At 38.1% G+C, this 21181-nt stretch overlaps 2 protein-coding genes across 3 annotated transcripts; one reads left to right on the top strand and one right to left on the bottom strand.

Annotated features, from left to right (window-relative positions):
• Nucleotides 1-1480: 1480 nt before the first annotated feature.
• On the bottom strand, nucleotides 1481-5723 carry LOC146685092 (uncharacterized). Its single transcript, XM_085442916.1, has 5 exons — nucleotides 5673-5723; nucleotides 4548-4868; nucleotides 4103-4420; nucleotides 3015-3168; nucleotides 1481-2886 (listed from the first exon to the last, which is right to left on the bottom strand). The coding sequence occupies exons 1-5, from the start codon at nucleotides 5704-5706 to the stop codon at nucleotides 2718-2720; spliced, it is 996 nt and encodes a 331-aa protein (XP_085299042.1). The 5' UTR covers nucleotides 5707-5723; the 3' UTR covers nucleotides 1481-2717.
• A 687-nt stretch (nucleotides 5724-6410) lies between these two features.
• Nucleotides 6411-20151, top strand: ptpn22 (protein tyrosine phosphatase non-receptor type 22). Of its 2 annotated transcripts, none has more exons than XM_085442912.1 (26): nucleotides 6411-7308; nucleotides 8492-8600; nucleotides 8956-9032; nucleotides 9416-9511; nucleotides 9725-9763; nucleotides 9935-10006; nucleotides 10972-11031; nucleotides 11175-11317; nucleotides 13022-13088; nucleotides 13189-13266; nucleotides 13446-13532; nucleotides 13950-14457; nucleotides 14533-14619; nucleotides 14716-14790; nucleotides 14994-15065; nucleotides 15194-15342; nucleotides 17311-17338; nucleotides 17504-17587; nucleotides 17722-17790; nucleotides 17908-18041; nucleotides 18176-18203; nucleotides 18664-18726; nucleotides 18935-19038; nucleotides 19132-19162; nucleotides 19247-19327; nucleotides 19409-20151. In XM_085442912.1, exons 1-26 carry the CDS (start codon nucleotides 7207-7209, stop codon nucleotides 19468-19470), a joined length of 2505 nt encoding a protein of 834 aa, XP_085299038.1. In that variant the 5' UTR covers nucleotides 6411-7206; the 3' UTR covers nucleotides 19471-20151. The 2 variants fall into 2 exon arrangements, with proteins under 2 accessions (XP_085299038.1, XP_085299037.1); XM_085442911.1 differs by having other exon boundaries at nucleotides 18640-18726.
• Nucleotides 20152-21181: the final 1030 nt, after the last annotated feature.

The following is a 21181-nucleotide window of genomic DNA, read 5'->3' as shown; positions in this document are numbered from 1 at the left end:
AGTTGTTTATGTCATCTCCCCCTGTACTCAGTCTCCCTGGTTCATGCGTCATGTCTGCGTGGTTATGTTTAGTTCATGTCATGTCTAATCTCCATGTTTCCTGTTTTACTTTGAAAGTCTGTATTCAATGTCAGTATATTTAGTTTCACTTCTCCTGTCCTGCCTTTAGGTTCATGTGTGTCAGCTGTGCTCCCATGTGTGGCCACTTCCCCTGATCATCCCTTATGTGTATTTAGTCTCTGTGTTTCATGCAGTCTGTGTCGCGTCATCTGTGTTCTCACCCACCATGTTTGTATTCATAGTTTTCTGTGGCATCATAGTACCAGTTTCCCAGCTTAGTTATAGTTTAGTTTCGTCACAGTGCTTCTACCTTGTTTGGCCCCCATGTCATCAGCCAAAATAAAGGCTCGCTTTTCATTTGAACTCAGTTTCGTGTCTTCGCCTGTGTCTGCACCTGAGTCCTCCACACACTCTCCACTCGGTCTGCCACTGCGGATCGTGACAACCTCTTCTCCAAAGTCAGCTTGGTTAGGAACAGAATATCATCACAATATTGTTGGATTATTGAAGGAGTACTTTGATGACCTCTTTAATCCCACTGACACTTCTTCCATAGAGGAAGCAAAGTCTCAGGACGAGGAGGACAACTCGTTCATCGCTGAGGGTGAGGTCACTGAGGGAGTTAGATAACTCCTTGGTGGTAGGGCCCCTGTGGTGGATGTTATTTGCCCTGAGTTCCTGAAGGCTCTGCATGCTTTAGGGTTGTCTTGGTTGACACGCATCTACAATTTTGCTTGGAGATCAGGGGTGGTAACTCTGGATTGGCAGACCGGGGTAGTGGTTCCTATCTTTGGGAAGGGGTTCACTGGAGGGTGTGCTCCAACTATTGGGGAATCACACTCCTCAGCCTCCCCGGAAAAGTCTATGCCGGGGTGCTGGCAAGAAGAGAGTCTGTTAGTTGAACCTTGGATAAAGGATACAGCTTGTAGCCTCCAGCTTGCACTGAAGTGGTTCACAGCCGAGTGTGAAGCAGCAGGAGAGGGGAGCGGGAGATTGACTGATGGATTAGTGCTGCGGCTGCAGTGATATGGACGTATACTGGTCTGTGGTGGTGAAGCTCTTGATTGACTGGTCTTTCTATGTCTTTACACTCACCTATGGTCACAGATACAAGTGGCAGAAATGAGGTTTCTCTGAAAGGTGGATGATCTTAGGGGGAGAAGTTCAGCCATTCGAAGGGGCTCAGAGTAGAATTGTCAACCAGGATGCCTCCTTGTCGAGGTGTCCAGGGCATGTCCCACTGAGAGGAGGCCCCGGTATTGGTAGGTGTATTGGTACATATATTGTATATTACCAAGGTATATGTACCAAAATACCTATATTGCATATAGGTATATTGGTACATCTTTAAGAGAGAAATCAAATACCCAAGTAGTATCACTGCTAAATATGAAATATATAAAATACAGAGAGATTTTATAATGTCTGAAATGAGAAGTTTTATTATTTTTACATTAAGTGTAACGAAATCAACTACAGTACAACGTGAGTAGTAATTAACCTGGAATTTTCTGACACTTTCTCTGAGAATGGAAACAAAATAGTATCAGTCAAGACCCAGTAAACTAAATATTTGGACAACTGTATGCTACAGTTCATATACATCGCTAATTCAAGGGTAATATTGCTGAATTCTACCTTATAGTTTAGTCTGTTTCTAGTGTTGAGCCAGCAGCACTAGAATTTTAATCAACCTGATATGACATATTTTAATGCCCTACAACGCCCAAGTACTGACACATTGTTGTGATACTGATTTCACAATAAGTGGGTGAGGTATTTGCATTTCTTCATAACCTGTAACAGCAATAAACCATTTATCATATAAAACTTCCAGACTCCACGGTTTAAGTATAATTAATGTCGCTAATACAAAAACAGCAAAGGTACATGGTAGTCAATGACTGTTTTACTGCAAATTTATTTATATATTTTTATAATCATCAGTCTAATTCATGTGGAAATTCAGGGACCTGAAACACACCTTTTTAATAATCTTGGGCTACATTCTTAGTCATCATCATTATTATTAAAACAATCCTCTTGATTGGCTCTCTTATGACGCTCCATATATATGTATAGTCGACTAACATGACTAGGTCTGAGTCAGGAATGCCGCAAAGGAGATATGTCCACTTAGAGGTAAATAAAAGTTAAATACCTGATACTCTCCATCAGTTTATAGAAGTGAAGAGGGCCTTAGATAGAAGGTAAAATGTCTGAAGTTTGTTTACATTTATTTCCACTACCTAAGACAATACCATAAGTCCTTTTATTTTCATTGATCGTGATAATCATCATTAGCTGCCTTCTGAAAAGCTTTGTTGGATTTAATGTCAATATTTTGTATAACTAATGTATACAAAATTGTGTAACTACTATATGAAAAGTTGATCTGATAAAGCAATCAGCAATCATAATTAAAACTGTTATTTCAATGGTCTTGTAGATTCTTCCAAACTCTAGTATTTCAAATAAATAACAGACCACTTTGGTCAGTATTGCATGAGTCATTCTGCAGTCTGACATGTTATGCCCTACCCTCTTCACAAACAGGCCCACATGATCGAAGAACTTTGGCCAACAATTAAGCCACAAAGCTGCTATCTCAGAGGCATCATTCTAACTTCCACAGAACTACCACAGTAAAATTCAGGTCACTGACACGCATGGTAAATTCGCCTGCAATGAATATTTTTCTTCTGGTTGGCATATTTTTTGTATCTTCTTCTTGTGCATTTAACAGCTGTGCAAATGATTATCAACAAGGCCAGAAAAGAACTCCAACGCAGTAATATGTACCACAGTGGCAGTCCCGTCAATGATCTAGAAAAGAAAAGGGGAGTAGGGCAGGTTTTCAGACCGCATCTTATGGTGAAATTTCAACAAATTTAAATTCTCTTTTCAGCCTTTAGTGATTCTTCCATAGAGTAAAAAGTAGCATATTGACTAACCTGATGAAAAAAAAGCCTTGAGTGGTTTCATTCAGTTGTAAAGATTGATTTCTTGTGTTATCACTGATGTTCATAATAACTAGGCAGGAGGTCAGAGTTGGTGTTGTGACTGTGGTTGTGCTCATTCTGTCTGCACAGTCATAAATTGGTTGACCTGGTAATGAAAAAGAAAAGATTACAATGATAATGCTTTATAGACCTTGAGGATGAAGCTTTTACAGCATTGTAAAAACAAGAGAGAAGAAAACAGACGTTGTTGTTTAGAATATTTCATGGTAACTTTAAACTCTGTCTTTTATGTTTATTGTGTTTTTATGCTTAGAATATAATACTAATGACCTGATTTTTGTTAATAAAAAAATAGAATGACCCTAAGGAAAATTTGTACATAAAGGGTTTGTACATACGGTCATATCTGTTATAACCTCTAGGAGTCACTGAAGTCAAAACTTACACACGATGTCTTTAATCCTTTCTTCCAAGCAATAGTTTACTATACTACACACACGCAGACATGCACGCATGCATGCACAAGTTGCATAAAAACAATTATTAAATGCCATTTTAATTTCATCATAAATTTTTGGCTTTAAAGTGTCACAAATGCACAAATAGTCTATTTTTTGCCACTAATATATGAGGCTATGAATATTGTAATCTTTTTCATGGGACATTTATGAATGGTGTAAATCATCTATGCTACGCTAACTACGCTATTAAACTTAAACTAAATATTTTACGTTTAAATTAATGTCTTAATGTTGAAAAAATCTCATTCTAAATTAAAAAACAAACTAACTAAATAAATTATCACTATGGGAACAGAACCACGTCCATGCTCAAACATTACAACAGAACACTTGCCATGTTTTAAAATGAAATATAGTAATTGACTTGTTGTTTTAGTCATTGTATATTGTCAGTAAATATAAATAGCTGTTATAAAAATGCTGCATGTTTTTTTTTGTTTTGTTTGTTTTTTTACATTTTTTACATTTGTTCTAAAAGCATTTTATTAATCAGTAAATCACTGTAAAGACAGTTCTCACATTTATATTTGCACAATGGAATATCACATTTGTTCTTACCCTGAATATTAACAACATAGATACAGCTGCTGTTTGCAGGCATCAGAACCTGCACAGAGATGAGCTCACTCTTCTCACTGCTTATGTCATTACTGCCAATACAGAAATAACTACAGTCCTTTTGAACTGCGCCACAGTGAAGATACAAGTCTGAAGACTTATGGAGCAGGAAGTCCTTTCTGTCAATGTGCTGATACCAGGCATAACGAACACCAGTGCCCTTTGCACAACCACAGCGTAAGGTAACTGACTTCCCCCAACATGTTGGCCTGTCCACCAGAGAGCTCAGGGGCCAAAGTCGGGGCTTGGACACTGGAACTGACACAAAAAAAGAAATGTCAGTCCAGTCAGCTTAACACCAAACAGAGGCTGTGATGCAGCATATTTCACTGTTATTGTAAAATAATGTTTATTTTCTAAGTTGCATAACGTCTTTTATTCTTACCTTCAGTGATAATCACTTTGACTTGGGTCATAATGTCAGCATATATCTTATCAATCCCAACCCAGTACGCTCCAGCGTCATCAAATCGGAGATTTGTGACTTTCACAAACAGCCCCCTTCTGTTTAAATCTATCACTTGGGACCTGTGTGTGTTTCGACTGTTTTCTGAGTCTGCCACAATCTCACAATTGCTTCTGGAGGGCCCTCTGCACCAATACTTTTTGCTGTACAGAAAATGATTTATGCCATACTTGCATTTAAGGATAAATTCACCTCCAACATGGGCTGTGATCTCTTTATCACATTCAAGCTGAAGACTTGCTGAAATACAAGGCAGACAGAAAGAAAATCCTTGTAGTCTGGTAAATCATAAAAATGTTATTCAGTTTTTAATTCGAATTAATATGAGTTTGCAGTTTACCTTCAAATTTTGATTGTCAGATAGCACAAATGCTAGAATAATTGTCACTAAAAGCCCGAGAAAAAAACACAAGCAAAAAAACCACCTCATGAGTACTTGAGAGATGGGGGTAGGTGTTGTCAAACATCCTGTGTGCATTTACAACACTTTTCTTTCATTTAACAGTATGTAAAGTAAATATATATATATATATATATATATATATATATATATATGTTTCTATTCCACCTTTCACGAAAAATGTTTCCCAAAAAATAGTTAACGTGTTAATTGAATTTAAGGTTTAAAGAAAAAAACATGTTAATTTAAACATGTTTTTCTTCGTAAATAAATATTTCAATAAGGAGTACATTCAAGAATTTTTATAGGCTTGTATGTTTTAATTATACTTTTAAATCTTAAAGAATTTCAGGATATGAAAGTGAAGAGGCATTTATTTTTCACATAACAAAAAAATTATGACGGATTTATGTATGAAATAGTAAGTTTACTGTGACTGAAAAATATTGATATGAAATCAGAGTTTTTATCTATGATGCTAGAATAAGCTGTGATTTTACAGTTTAAAGTCACAAAGAACGGAAGTGGAAAAAATTACAAAAATAGAGCCTGGGAGAGAGAGAATAAACAATGATGATTAAGGTGCTGAAAGGATTTAGCTTAGTAAGTTCTTTCATAGAAGGTTTAAATTATAGCTCACTCACCTTGAAAAAGCAAAACGAGGTAAAATATCTTCATACTGATGTCAGGTTTGGAATCAACTCGACAATCAGGAAACTGTAGAGGTGGACTGTGGTGATCTTAGCTTCCTGTAGGTGCGTTGTGGGTTACATAAATGCTTTTGCGTCTATGCTAGGCCTTGAACACGAGTGTAACATGCAGCAATACTAACTAGTGACACAGAAGTGAAAGAGTGGGAACCCTCCCCACATAAGAGCTGCACTTCACTTTACCTGGTAAGAAATTCCCATTTCTTTAATCTAGTTAATCATAGTTTATCGGACACTGCTGTTGATTATTACGAGCAGCATGAAATACATTTGCACAGCAGATGCTTGATTCTTTATGACTGGAAAAAACATGGCAAAAATCTTCCTTTAACCTTTTGTTATTCGCTAGTCTGTCTTGGATGCTTTGATATTATCCAGTTATATTTTCCCGATATATACTGTAAACCGGTGACTAATGTAACATTCAGTTGAGTGTCAGAATGTCTCCGTTAGTTTATTACAAAGCCACTAGATGTCACTATTCGACTGATGTGGCGCTCAGCACCTGCTAAATGTAGCAATGTCCTGTCAGAACTTCTTCATGATGCCACCCCGGACAAAAGCATTAGTTGAAGGTTGACTGACAAAAGAGGCAACATCCACGCCCGGGAGCACTTTGGTAAGTAATGCATTTTTTCATTTGTATTTTTTAAGCCACACTCTTTTCAACGCTGAGCTTTTATGTATATTTAAGAAAGGGAAGTCTTTAACGGGTGAGTTATTGCCCGTGGTTCCTGAAAACATAGCTCCTCCCACTACTCTTTTTATGCACACATTGTGAATTTAAAAGTATTGTTGCTTAACCACTAAACAAATTGCATGAATTTGTGCTAGCTGAGATTCACAAGATTTTTTTTATCATCCTGTCTCACTTCAATTACAAAAATGTCTGCTGTACAGTAAGGTAGGTACATGAAGACTTCCCAAAGCTCTGAGTGGATTACTGCTGAGCAACTAAGGGTGATTATCTTTGACACTTGCGCTCCCTCTTTCTTCTGTCTTAGGCTCTATCCCTACATGCGTTTCTCCTCCACTTGGCTTGTGTATTTAAAATATTGTACAACTGACTAGACTGCTTTTGATTAAGATCACCTGTTTTGACTGTTTATGTGCATAAATATATGTTTGTTTTCCCCTACCATCCCCTTTGCTACATATTTATGCAATAGAACACCCGGGTGACTTTAGGACCCTGTGAGAGAAACCCACAGGGGGCGCGGCAATATTTTTAATCTGACCACAGAACCTGTTAGCTTCCTCTTACATTCTGTAAGACAGTTTAGAAGTTCCCTTACACCAGTTCCTTCATGTGAGAGCTACAATACAGAAGTGCTCTGTAGCGGAGCAACGTAACAGCCTCAGTCCTGTCCCCAAGCTTAGCAAGCCTATCCATGACCTGTGGACAAGGACCTTTGTGCCATGAAATGCCTATGAAAACTGCCCTATCCCACACAGTGAAGATCCAGCTATGGACCAGCAGGTCAGGATTCTGAGAAGCTTCCTGGATGACCTGGAAAGACAGGAGGCTGCGGCTGAGGAGACACCTAACGGCATTGCTGGGGAGTTTGTGGTGAGTTAACAGTAATGTTCCTCTTGTTTAAGTACAGCTAAAAATTCTCAACCCAGAAGACATGCTGTATTTCTCGATGGGTTTTCACATTCACACGCTAAAAAAAGGTGTATTTTTATATTGACAGTAAGCACGGCGAAACTGAAAGTTCTTAGTCTTCCCGATTTTTAGGTTTTTTACAAAAGACATCACACTGAGGGAAGTACCACACTGGTATTTTTCGGAGGGTTCCAACGCCATTTTCATTCTTCCTCTTTGTATTGATGCTTGTCACTAAAGGCACAACAAGGAAGAAGTGTAAGCAAAAGTCCTGTAACACGACTGACGACTAGCAGCAACAACAACCACACACACACACACACACACACACACACACACACACACACACACACTCACGCAAACATACTAAATTGTGCCTGAGAAGTGTTAACCCCAGGGTGACATCATCTGTGGGCTGCTGCCATGGTGATGAGTGACATGGCGGTGCCTGAAGACAGCACTGTGTGCTTCACATGCTGCCCCTCTGCTGTCATACTGCTGCCACCCCAACCACTCCAGAGGAAAGAGTCCATTGCATCACTTCCTCTGAGGACAAAAAGCACTTTGTAGTGTTAGAGAAGTGCAGATGTATTTCAAGTCCTTTAGCAGACTCTTTTAGATCTGCCTCAACTGGCCTCAGAACAAACATGAGTTTAACTTGAGAGTCCGAGCTTCCGCTTAGGTGATTTAGAATCGAGGTCCTCTCAGTTTGTCAGCCATCATGTCAGTTTGAGCTCGAATGAGTCACAGATTCTTCGTCTGAGGCTGAATCACATAAAAACTGACCACATGTGACAATGTGCCATTGGTCACATGTAATTTGCTGGTTACATGCCCACTTTTTATTCACTCTCCTCTATCAGTTGCTAATGACCTTAAAGCATCTGCACTATGAAAAAAGAGCTTTTCCAGTAAATGCACAGGAAACACTACCATGAAACTCATATTACCCATCTGCTGTTTTGGCTAATTAAATATAATTTAGACGCATTTACATGATACCCGTAGCTTGGAGGTTGTTTCAGTATGACACATCAGCAAAACATGACAAAAATAGCTCTTTGGCATTTAGATAGCGTCTAGGAACTATGATGAAAAGTCTTTATGAATGCAACGCATTTACATTTCTTTTTGTGTTTTTCAGAGGTTGAAAAGTCAGTCAACAAAGTACCGAATGGACAAGACGTATCCTAGCAAAACAGCAGAAAAGCAGGAAAACATCAAGAAGAACCGATACAAGGACATTCTGCCCTGTAAGCTTGTTTAAATGTATAAAAATACAACAGTTTTACAGTTTTCTGCATTAACACTGTAAAGGAATACTTCTAGATTACCTATAGTGTTGTGCCAGTGACCAAAAAAACCCATATAAACAGTATGTGATGCTCCATCAACATATCTACTTAAGTTTCTTATATTTATTTAAATTAGACAAGGTAGACTAGATCCTAGGAAAAGCTTACAAACATTAACATATTTTATTATATTTTCATCTTTATTTTATTCTAATTCTGTTCATTTCTTTTGCCACAAGGTGAGAACGTAAAGCACACTCTGAATCTTTTTAGGTTTTCCAACATTCATAACTACATATTTTTCTTTTTGTAGTTGACCACACCAGAGTAAAGCTTACTCTTGTCACATCAAAAAATGACACAGACTACATCAACGCCAGTTTCCTCAAGGTAAAGAACAAGGTCCCTTTTAGCTTGTATCCACTGATGGCTCAGCTTCTACACATTTAATTGACAAACAACGTAAGTGCACTATTTAGGCTGCTTTAGCCTGGCCACAGTGGATTGGCCACTTTACAAACCAACTGTACCCCAGCTTCTCTTTTTTATGCTGTTCGAAGCTTTTTAACATTATCTGTGGTTGCACTGATCTCTGCTACATTCTGAGCCAGAGTCTTGCTGCTGCTCTCTCTGCCAATATCTGTGAGTGGAAGGCTAGGGAGGTATATGCTGCCAAATAGTTGCTCCATTAGAGATAACAGGTTTCTTTTGGCCACGGGGGTCCCGACTGAAATATGGTTTGTGCAAATGTAACTACTGTGTTTTGTGTGCAGGGAGTATCAAACTCCAGGGCTTACATTGCTACTCAGGGTCCTCTGCCCCACACAGTAGTGGACTTCTTGAGGATGCTTTGGGAATACAAGACAGAGGTAAGGTCTACACCACAAGGTGCATTTAAGATAGCACAACTTGCTTTATTTCTTCAGTTGAAAATTAAATTAAGATTAAAAGAGCTGTGACTTTGGCCACAGTAGCTGAAATACAGATCCCCATCCCAGTTCACATATCTTTTAAAAATGTTTTATTTATTTATTTTTAGATCTATGATTTTTTTTTTTTTTTACACATCTTCATGATTCTAGGTTGTCGTGATGGCCTGTCGAGAGTTTGAGATGGGAAAGGTAAACTTCTCTCTGCTTTCCACTTTTTTTCTCACCATACAGAATTTTCTCTATATTTGTATGTTTATACACCAGCCTGGTGTCAGTTTGTTAACTATTATCGTTTGATGTATTGTTTAAATTGAAAGTACTTTTGTTACACTTGTATGATTGATATTTTTTTTTGTTTAGAAAAAGTGTGAGGTTTACTGGCCACAGAAACACGAGGAGCCGTTCGTTTGTGAGCCTTTTAAAGTTTACTGTGTGAGTACTTTTTGTTCTCTATTCATATTTTCAAGATGAATAGGTTAATGGATCTGATGCAAAAACTTATACTGAATATATACTATAGTATTTGCTATACTGAATATATTTAACTACTTTACAAAACAAAAACTGGCTGCTCAACATTGGATTTTCTCTAATCCACACAGGGTCAACATTATTCATACGGTCTCAAATACATACAACTAATATTTGGTTAAATGTCCCTTAGCAAGTCGCGCCTCACCCAGATTTGCTTTGCTTTTTGTAGCTTGGCATAACTCTGGTTGGATATTTGACCACTCTTCTTGACAGAGTTGGTAGAGTTGATTTAAATTGGTTGGTTTCTTAGCATAGCTTATAACCACACTCCACAAATTAGATATCATTAAATTTAAAAAACCTCAGCTTTTGTCATTGTGGCCAAATGGCTTAACCTTTGTCTTGTCTGACCATAAAATTTCTAAGCCAAAGGCCTTTGGCTTGTTTATTTGGGCACCTGTAAATTTCACTTGAGATTTAAGGGGTCAATTTTAGAGCAGGGCTTTTTTTCTTGGTGAGCAGCCTCTCAGTCCATGGCGACGTAAAACTCGGTTCGTTACAATTTTAAAAAAGACTTTCCCATTTTGTGTAAATCTACAGGTCTCCATAGATTTTCACTGTACCTTCGCATTGTTCTGAGCATTGTTCAATCCAACCAGTGCTGTCAATCCAATTCTTTTTATGCTAAAGGATTTTTTGACTTTTTATGTACAAATTTGAGCCTGTGGAGATTAGTGAAAATCCCAAATAAGCCCCAAATTACCGTTCACACCCATGATGAATCTCTGTAAACTGACCAGTACTGTATGCCATGCACATACACTATACCTAATTATAGTTTTTTTAAAGTCTTACATTGTTTTACCATAATTTTGTAAGCAGCAAGATCAAGAATTTAGGTTAAAGAAAAACTTTTTGTGCAGGACTCTGAAGAAAGCAAAGGAGACTATCTGACCAGGACCCTAAGGTTGACCTATCACAATGTAAGCACTGTTTATAGCCTGCCTAACTTTTGTGGTTGTATTTGACTGTTGGGTTTGAACCCCAAAATATAACTATGAAGTTTAATGTGCTCTAAAAAGACGCTTGCATTCTAAATGTGTACAATACTTTGAATTTTTTTCAGAGTTCCCGAACCTTGAAACAGTTGCACTATGTCAACTGGCCAGATCACGGAGTACCGGACTCCATCCCTCCCATTCTGGACATGTTGCATGAGATGCGCTCTTATCAAGCCCATGATGACGTCCCTATTTGCATTCACTGCAGGTCAGGCATTTGAATAGAACTTGAACTTACTGCATGGCTGGAGTTAGGTGTTAAGGCAAAATATACATCCTGTTAACATATGAGTGAAGTGGATTGTCTTGCTCAAAAATGAGCTGCAAAGCTGATCTTTATTTTTTAATAGGTAATGCTTATATTGTTGGAAGCTCTGTTCATCGTTCTTAAGAAAAATGTTCTTGATGCTGTTTAGCGAAACCAGAAATGAATCAGAATGTACACAGCTCAACCTTTAAAGTAAAAGGTGCACCGGTCCAACTGAAAGGAGGCTTTTGTCACTGTTGGTTTCACATGCTTAAATTTCACATCCTGTCACTCAGGACAACTTGAATCACCAGCTTGGGGTCAATTTTTGTAGCGATTGATTTTCTAAATATAATGTAAATTAGATTGCGTTGCTTTTTAATGCAAAGAAATCAGAATATGGTGTTGGTCTTCTCTCAAGTATTTCAAAGTATTTCTTTTAACTGGATTCAAGAAATAATTCAATTGATTTCAACTAAAAATGAAACTACACGTGAAAAAATATTTCAGGTAAATGAAAACGTGACTCTTTTATTCTTGTACGTTGTTTTTGTTTTAAATAGTTTGAAAGTTCGCGTGCGATTTTTTTTTTTTTTTTTTTTTAAAGTAAAGCATGAAGCCATTATAGAAATTGAGGTTGTTGTCACTCTTTTATTCTTTACTTATATTTCTGAACATCGCTTTGTTATCTGATCAGTACACGCACGAGCAGAAACTACCACACTGTATGAAATGCCATCGCTCCTTTCTAACATGTTAAAGAAAAAAAGCAGATCAAAGGAGAACTGTGCTTTTGGTTGTGATCGAGTTTGTACTGCTTGTGGGCAACGTGTACAGGTCCCCAGCAATATGGCTTCGAGGTTAGACGCTATTCTTTTAACAGGAAATGTTTGTAGGTGGTTGGCCAAAACCCCACTGGGTTGTAAAGTATATATGTATACATTTCCCCCTAAAATTTTCCAGCACTTACACTATGGCTGAAGCAAGAGCTTGTGACTTAGATAAGTCCAAATAGAAAACCTTGGGGCATGTGGGATTGCACCTGTGTGAGCTTGTCAGTTGTGTAGAAAGTTTGTATCATTTTGTTTCCAGTTCTGCATCATACTTTCCCTCTGAGGAAACACAAACAAGTATAGATTTGTCACATACTGTTACTTTGTCACATACTGATTGTTTTTTTTTTACATAAATACATATTATATTTTTTATATGCTTATGCTTAACTAAACTGTTCAGAAACTATTAACATGTGAAACCATGACACTCCTCATGATGAGTCAGCCATGTACTGTTGAGTTTGTAGCAGATATAACCTAACCTACATATCACGAAGCCACCCCACATCTGTGACAGGTCACCACAACATGGTTGCTAAAACTATCATTAAAGTTTTATTTTTTTATTGCGCCAGTTTTCATTGGTTTTCTTGTCCTGAGAAAGAGTTTTGTACTTAATTCAGCTGACGAGGGGAGTCGTAAGCTGTGAATAGTTGCAGACATTGCTGCAGTGGTTGTGGTTTAGCCATTAGATGTACCATCGTACCTAATGCCTTCTTCAGCTATGCTACATATATGTAGGGCAAGTATAGCATAGTTGAAGAAGCATATGGGCAGTTATACTGCAAATGTCTGAAAAATGTGACGTTTTTCTGTTGTGTATTTGCAGTGCTGGCTGTGGTAGAACAGGAGCCTTGTGTGTCATTGATTATACCTGGAACCTCCTAAAGAAACAGGTTAGCTATTCTTCTCTGCCTTGCTGTACATTTTGTACGACAGATGCGTTTAACTGTAAAATTGCCAACCTTTCCATTACTTTTGTGTGCTCGTTTATAGATGATCACTTCAGATTTCAGCATCTACAATTTAGTTCAAAGCATGAGAACCCAGAGGCCATCTTTAGTTCAAACCAAGGTACCTGATGTTTTTTTAATATAATGCAAACCATCACATCTAACAAGTCTTCCAATCAACAGAAACAAATTTCAAGCAATTTATATAACAGTAATGCCAGTTAATGTCAGTTTTGTTTCGTGAATCGTGCCCCAAAGTTATGCTACCTAACAGAACAAATTCTTGTTGTTTAATCTCAGGAACAATATGACCTTGTCTACAGAACCATCAAGTTACTATTTCAGAGATATTTGCAGTCTGTAGATGAACAGACTTTCCAAAACGAGGTAAGTAACCAGAGATTTATTATTGTTAGTGAGCTTAGACAGAGACTAGCTAGAAGCAGAGACGACATGGTTTTGGTTGTGTGCTTCATCAACGCATACCGAAACGCACAGCCATCTGAATCTGTAAAACAGAAACAGTAGATGTGGCAGGCTTTCTTGTGGTTTCAGCAACATTAAAATAGAATCTAGTCACATGATCAAAGCGGAAAATCATCAAACTGGCAGATTTGAAAATTAACTAAGAAGGCAGTGACACCTCTGTGCTCTGTTGAAACTGCTGCTGTACACTTCTTTTATTTACTGTTAAGCAAAATATTAAACGGAGCTGAGAACATTCGTATTTTACAAGCATACTGAATTTACATGCAAATTATAATCAATAATCTATTCTTGATGCAACTCATACTCCTCTTAAAGGTCTCTGAGATCTTAATCCCAGGTGAGGAGTCTGGTTTTCTGCCACAATTTCAGCATCTGCTTGACGAGGAACGGGCCTTCCTACCACAGTACAACAGTCCTTTGGCTTCTTCAGAAAACCTACTTTTCTTGAACGCCAAGGACATGCACAAAGACCAGCAACAATGGCCTCTGTTCCAGACCTCTCCTGAGTCAGTTCCCCAGGACCTGAATGAAGTACCCTGGATGGTGCATGCAAATCAGAGAATTCCTTCAGCAGAAGAAGAATTGGTTGCAGAGAGTGATAGTGCACCGTCACTGATCCGTCAGCCCTCACCAGATCTAGCAGCAGCCATTTGTTCAATGGTGGAGGACCCCTACTTTGACACTGGTTTGAGTTCTCCGTCATCAGATGGGGGACACACGGGTGCTGCTGAGGAGACCACAGAATGGACATTTAGCCCTCTTTTCAGTGCACCCTCATTATTTTTGAATGACCACACTCTGGAGGCCAACTCACCTGCTTCAGGTCAGTGCTAGTGCCTGTGCATGTGTTAGTTTCAAGATGAGCAACAAATAGCAGCTGATTTTTCTGTTTTTGCAGACACCGGTGAAGTCTGTACTTCTGGAGAAGACCCTCCTCCACTACCTGAACGAACCCCAGAATCCTACATGCTGGCTGTGGATACAGGTTAGGGCCCATAGTGAACATACATCTGGAATATGAGCTGTTAGCTTAAGGGATGCTTACTTAAATGATGCAACATGTTGCAATTTTGTCTTTCAGAGGTATCTGACCCTTTTGAAAGGTTATTAGTTATTCCACACGATGCTGCTGCTGATGCACTTACAGAAATTAGTGGTAAGAGCACGTAACTGGAAAATAAAATGAGACTATTAAGTATGTAGATGTCTGCAACATATTACACACAGTTTCCAATGCATCAACCGTTTACTGAGCACTTGCAATAAGATCTTATTTGATCAAAATCCTTCATATTGCAATCATGTTATTCAGCAAGTGCACTATTATTGATACACTATGATACTTTTCCTTACTTCCAGGCAGTCCCCCCTCACCTGCACCCCCACTTCCAGAAAGAACCCCTGAATCTTTTGAGCTGGCTATTGATCAGGGTAACTTTATAATTTCAGAAATCTCAATGATGAAACAGTAATTTTAAAAAATGAAAAAGCTTTTTCAGGTATTTCAGTTTTCATAAAAAGACAATTGATTAATGAAATTGCTTATTTTGGCTTTTCAGCTCCCGTGGAGCAGAAATTAGAGGTCATACCAGCAGTCGCACCAGCGGTGAACCTGAATGTAATAGGAATGTCTTCAGAATGGTTTGGCAACTCAAATCTTGGAGCCACTACATTTCAGAATGAGAGGAAATCTTTTGAGAGGAGTAAGGTAAGAAAGAATTCTCTAGACAGAATTCCTGCAAAATGTGTCAGTAATGCTGAGAAATAGAAAAAGAAAGAATCAACAGTCCATTAAATATATAATCAATCTACCGGTTACTTAAGCAGCTTTCTTGTATTAGTCATCGTGATCTATAAACAAAACATGTTGCAGGAGGTTATCTCGCTTATCTCTAGTGTTGCGCTGCAGCAAATTAAGGAACTGGTCGTTCTAACCAAACCTGAGACTTATAGACATTGTCAAATTTTTATATTATTCGAAATACATGCAGAGCTTAAAATAAATAATAGCTCTTACTCTTGACTGCGGTTATTCTCAGTCACCAGACTGATAACTGGTTTTTGGGTTTCTCGCTCACGAGGCTTTGCAGCTTCGACAAACACAGTCGTAAAAGGTTGGGACACTGTGTAAAGTACAAATAAGAACAGAATGCAATGGTCTGCAAAACTCAGAATCACATAATTTATTCACAGTAGAAAACAGAAAACAAATCAAGACAAACATTTGAAGAAAAAGACTGGCTCATTTTGAATTTGATTGCAGCAACATGTCTCAAAAATGTTGGGATGGGGTTGCATGCACCTTTCAGCCATGATGGTGCCTTTGCAGACGTGCAAACTGCCGATTACATAGGCAATAATGCACCCCTGTACCATCAGAGACACAGGCTTTTGAACCGAGTGCTGATAACAAGCGACGTGGTGCCACTTCTCTTTAGTTCAGAGGAAACGGCATCCATGCTCTCCAGAAAGAATTTCAAATTTACAGTTTTCCACATTGCCTTTTAAATGAGCTTTGGTTTAAAAGGATGGTGGCCTTTCTAGATCATGTGTGCATCTTATTCTTTGCATGATTGAGTTTTAACAAGTACTTGTGCATGGTGTGGTAAACTGTGTTCACAGACTGATTTTTGTGTTCCTAAGTCCATGCAGCGATTTCCGTGACAAAACCATTCATGTTTTCAATGCAGTGCCACCCGAGGGCATCCAATGTTGATTTTCAGCCTTGTCCCTTGCACGCTCTTGGTGATGAAATATTTATACAATTTTACACTGAGCAACATTATGAATGTGCTTGTAGATACAGTTGTTTGCAGATTGGCGAGCCTCTTGCCATCTTTCATTCTGCCTCTAAAAGATGCTCCTTTTTCCTCCAAGTCATGGTACTGACTGTTGCTAAGTGATCTTAGCAACAGTGATGACTTATTTGTACAATTGTCTACTGTGTTTTTTTTAGTACCTCTTGTTTTTCCTGCCTTTTGTTGCTGGTTACCAGTTTATTTATACATGTTGCTACAATCAAATTCAAAATGAGCTAATAGTTTTTCCCAAAGTGGGACGGTTTCTCAGTTTAAACATTTAAAATGTTTTCTGTGTTCTGTTGCAAATAAAATATGACTTCATGAGATTTACTTAATCTTAATTTCTGTTTTCATTTACTGCTTTTCTGGAATCGGGTCTGGAATCAGTTTGTATGTGTTATTCATTTTACTCATTTACAGTAGTTATTAGTAATTATGTGCATCCCAGAACATGTGGGTGCAATGTCACACCCAGAAATGTCACAATGACACACGTCAAGGTTTGTGATAACTCACGTTGTTGATTCACTACCGTTTTCAAAACCATTTCCCTTACAAAACAATAGCGGTAACTGTTTAGATGTAGTAAGAATAAATGCCTTGCTGAGTATTATCCCTGTTGTGTTTGTACATGGTTAGTGGTTGCGTAGTTTCCCTTTCGCTTCCTTTTAGTTCTGCGAACAAACTTTTGCTTGCAAGGAGAGAAAGAGGAGTTAAAAAATATTTAAAAGGTCATTATAATTAACGTAGTCATTTAGCGACAGTTAATGTTAGATTTCATGATCTAAAATAAAACTGAAATTAATGTATACTGTTTTGGAAATATTTCTGAGATGTAGATATAGATAACCGTGGGTCACTTTTCTTTCTTGTAGAGTCTAAAAGTGAAAATGACCTTCACAGGTAAGATTTTATTTATTATTAACAGCGTAATAAACTATACCTATATAAAATTCTACAATGATAAAAAAAATTAAATTTTACATTTTCATAAATTCTCACAATTAGCAGGATATTTCTACATGTGCATTGCGATGATTTATATAGCATTGCTTTTTTGTACTGTAGGACCAGTAAATGATCCTGACCTTTCTTCAAACTGTACTTACTCTCCGTCTGTGGAGCCGCTATCTCCCCCACAGCCTGCCAAAGGTACGATCTAGCTTTGATGTTTGCCTTCAAGTCTTGTTTTAGAGTAAAACACTTGCATGCAAAACAGTGAATGAGGTAACTGTTACCTAATAAGAAATGTAAAAGTTTACGGTTGGTTGTATTTGATTGTGCAGCCGAGCGCAGTCCGACACCTCCCCTTCCAGAGAGAACTCGACAATCGTTCATCTTCGCCACGGAAGAAAGTGAGTATACCATCACCTGCTTAATAGCAGCGATAGCTACAGCTGTGTATTTGAACAGCAGTACTCGATGTCTATGCGTTTTTTGTTTTTTTTTTATTTGTTTTTTTGTTTGTTTAGTTCATGAGCCAACCGCCATTTTCCCACAACCGTTAGAAATAGCGCACCCCTCAACAAGGGTGGGTATATCATCTGAGTGGGATGGCACTTCTCAGCCCAAGAATTTCCACGATGCTGTCATGAGCAGGAGCAAGGTAATGGTGGTAAAATAGCTCCAAGGCAATAGAACACGCTGTTCTAAATAAGACAGCAAACAAGCAAAACAGTGATTAAAATGATAAGTTCCATAAGACATTTAACATTTTTGTTTTTAAACACTTCCCCACAGAGTGTTCGACCTAAAAGTTCAAGACAAGGTAGGTTGTTCAGTTCAATGATTGATGATACCCCCCTCTTTAGATGTGAGATTAAGCGATTTTCCATTGAAAGGGTATAAATAGCAATATTTGATCATAATCATAAGCTTTTTGTGGTTTCTAGTGAGCAGTGGCTTTTGCATATACACAGAACTCTTATTAAGACTGTTTCAAAGTTAGGAACAGAAACTATAGACTATAACAAGTTTGGATTTTAATCGGTTTAGTCCAGTGACCAAACTGTTTTACTTACTGTTACATAAAAAATACTGTTTGATGATTTTAAATGGTGTCAAAAGTTTGTTTGTTGCTTTGAAAATGTTGGCGTACACTGGGAGGCATGATATGATAAAACAAGTGATGAAAGCTTGACTTTTAAATTGCTACTTGTTTTATTCATGATTAATCTAAATGCTTCTTTATGTGCTGGGTGTAGTTTATCATTGTGTTTCCACTGCAGAGCCCCCAACTGTAGTTCAGCCGATCGCTCCACCTACTGTGTTTGTAGCTGAAGGAGGAAGTGGTGAGTTGGTTCAGGCATTAAACAAAATACACAGTAGCCTCTCTCACACACACTGTTATTAGAAGACCTGTGTACCAAGTGCTTTGCTATAAGACTTCACAACATAGGGATTATTCTTGATGTGAAAAGCAGATCGCGTTAGAGGTCGCGCTTGGTGAAATTTCAAACACAAATTATTTCATTTTCTTTCTGTTTCTGTGTTAATCAGCTCAAGCGGAACACTGTGATGTGAACCGCAGAGCCTCCCTGAACAACGAGAAATCAGAAAACAAATCAGACAAAAACAGCGAAAAGGCCATGAGTAGAACGAAGGTAAACGTAAACTATACAAGTACATAGTTGCACGTTTCAGGGATATTTGAAAGGATATCGGCTCTAATTTGTGTTTTTGTTTCCTTTGCCTAGAGTCTAAGATTTTTTAAACACAAACAAAGACGTAAGTATGCTAAGATAAAACTTTGATATGGTCCTGATATCAGAAAGCTTAAACTAATAGATCTGTAAATTCTCATATCCTTAGCAAAAACTGCCCCTCCAATGCCTCCTACTCAACCTGGAGCGTCATCTCAACCATGCAGTGTTTTTTCAGTGTTCAAGTTTGGTAGGCCTACATATACTGTAACCAATCATATGTATTTCAGTATCACATAATACATTATAACATCATTTTTATCACCCGCAGGATTTGGAAACCGTTTTGGAAAGCCGAAAGGCCCCAGGAAATATCCTGACACTTGGGTCTGACTTCTCTGGAAACATAAAAAGTAGAAGCGTTTTTTATGATGGTCACAGTGACACATTGCATTGCTAGAAGATTAGTCTCATTGCCTCAGGACTAAGTGGCGATCAAACAAGCACCAGCACTAGAGCACCCCCAACAGGAGAGTCTTGGTACCTGCTCTGAATATGTTACGTACGATTTATGAACAAAAATGGATTTTAATTAAAAAACAGTAGCTTTAAAAGAAAAACATGGACAGCCACTAAGATGAATGACTTGAAAGTTCAAACTCAGGAATGCTAGTCATTAGAATAACTTGTGTGCAGAAGTAAGCAGTGAGAAGTTTTAACACTTCTTGCATTAAAGCTCAAAGCAATGCTGTCAAATCTGGCATGCAAGAAATATATTTTGATATGTGCCTTTATGCTTTCAGCATAACATGAAACGGGTATGCTACTTTGTGTTCATTACTTGACTTTTTCTGTGAAATAGAGCTCAATACTCAATGTCTGTTTGCCATATTTGACATGACCACCTGCAGTTTTTAAATGTTTTAAAAACTACTAACACCACCTTAAAAGACATGTCCAGTTAATGGACCATTGAATATGCATATTTAATATGCATATGTTGCAACTGTAAAGCTTAACTATATTACATACACTGGTTACACACAAATTATTTATTAAAAAATATTGACAGTATGCATTCTAATTGTGTTTTTTCCCTCTTGTTTAACAAGACGAGATCACATTACAAACAACAGAAAACCATGTTTCTGGCACACAGAGCATCGCGACATGAAATGACAAAACCCTGATATGACAGGGCTGTGATGGGGTGGGTTTTTTTTCTACATCAATTTATTAAGTTAAGACCACGTGAAAGCCACATTTCTGACAAAAAAAGAAGTCATTTTTCTCCTAGTTTGGGATATGAAAGGCCTAATCTTCTAAAACGATGATGCTATTATTATTTGCTTTTGGATATCATGCAAATGTAAAAGGATCATGTGAGCAACTTTTTTTTTTTTAAATAACAAAAACATGGTACACTATGGCTGTTTAGCCTCTCCCCATTTTACCATCCTACTCAACAAATAAACCTTGCAGGTTTAAATGAGGCTTACTACATACAGTACAAGGCACTAAGATGTAGTCAGTGGTATAGCAAAGGCAGCAAAACACCATCACTTCCTTCACACAGGAACAAAATTTAGAAAACAGAATGAAGGTTTTTCAGAGACTCTGACGTACTCTAAAACGTGATCAAAGCTACGATGCTATATGCCTATTAGCCACAGCATTAAAGAGACGCAAAGAAATAACACAGACTGTGTTGGACTTTGAGGAAATAATTCTGGTATTCATGTGGATGGTACCACTCCAAAAAAAGCTGTATGGGCCTCCCTGAGCAGCACAAAAAGTGCTCAGGAGTGGCTGAACAGATTAAAATGTCCAAGGCATCGACTGGGCCTCAAAATTTCAGGTTCGAATATAATTGTGCATTTGTGAGATGCAATAGTCTGATCCCCAGAGACCACAGACACAGACCCTTTGGGATTGCTGACAGTGCTGTGCCAGGAGCTGCATACTATGAGGCAAGTAGTTCTAATGTTGTGACAGATAGCAGTATTTTTGGACCAACCCTGTGCAGGCGGGGGGCGGGGCTTACACTTTCTGACGCCACATAGGCTACGTTCACACTGCAGGCGAAAGCGCATCAAATCCGATT

Source organism: Copadichromis virginalis, linkage group LG20 (assembly GCF_057382275.1).
Source record: "Copadichromis virginalis isolate Kocher_CV1m ecotype Utaka linkage group LG20, C_Virginalis_male_GT1.1, whole genome shotgun sequence".
Taxonomy (NCBI): Eukaryota; Metazoa; Chordata; class Actinopteri; order Cichliformes; family Cichlidae; genus Copadichromis; species Copadichromis virginalis.
The sequence above is the reverse complement of the archived record's forward strand: the minus strand, read 5'-3'. Positions and strand labels throughout refer to the sequence as shown.

What these genes read in the sequence shown, in the direction of transcription:
- LOC146685092 (XM_085442916.1), bottom strand. Translation starts at nt 5,706, where the DNA reads ATGAAGATATTTTACCTCGTTTTGCTTTTTCAAG. An exon ending in CTATGTTGTTAATATTCAGG is followed by an intron (nt 3,169 to 4,102) that starts GTAAGAACAAAT and finishes TTTCATTACCAG; the next exon opens with GTCAACCAATTTATGACTGT. An exon ending in CAAGGCTTTTTTTTCATCAG is followed by an intron (nt 2,887 to 3,014) that starts GTTAGTCAATAT and finishes TTTCTTTTCTAG; the next exon opens with ATCATTGACGGGACTGCCAC.
- ptpn22 (XM_085442911.1), top strand. Translation starts at nt 7,207, where the DNA reads ATGGACCAGCAGGTCAGGATTCTGAGAAGCTTCCTGGATGACCTGGAA. An exon ending in CCTATTTGCATTCACTGCAG is followed by an intron (nt 11,318 to 13,021) that starts GTCAGGCATTTG and finishes GTGTATTTGCAG; the next exon opens with TGCTGGCTGTGGTAGAACAG. An exon ending in TTTTTCAGTGTTCAAGTTTG is followed by an intron (nt 19,328 to 19,408) that starts GTAGGCCTACAT and finishes TATCACCCGCAG; the next exon opens with GATTTGGAAACCGTTTTGGA.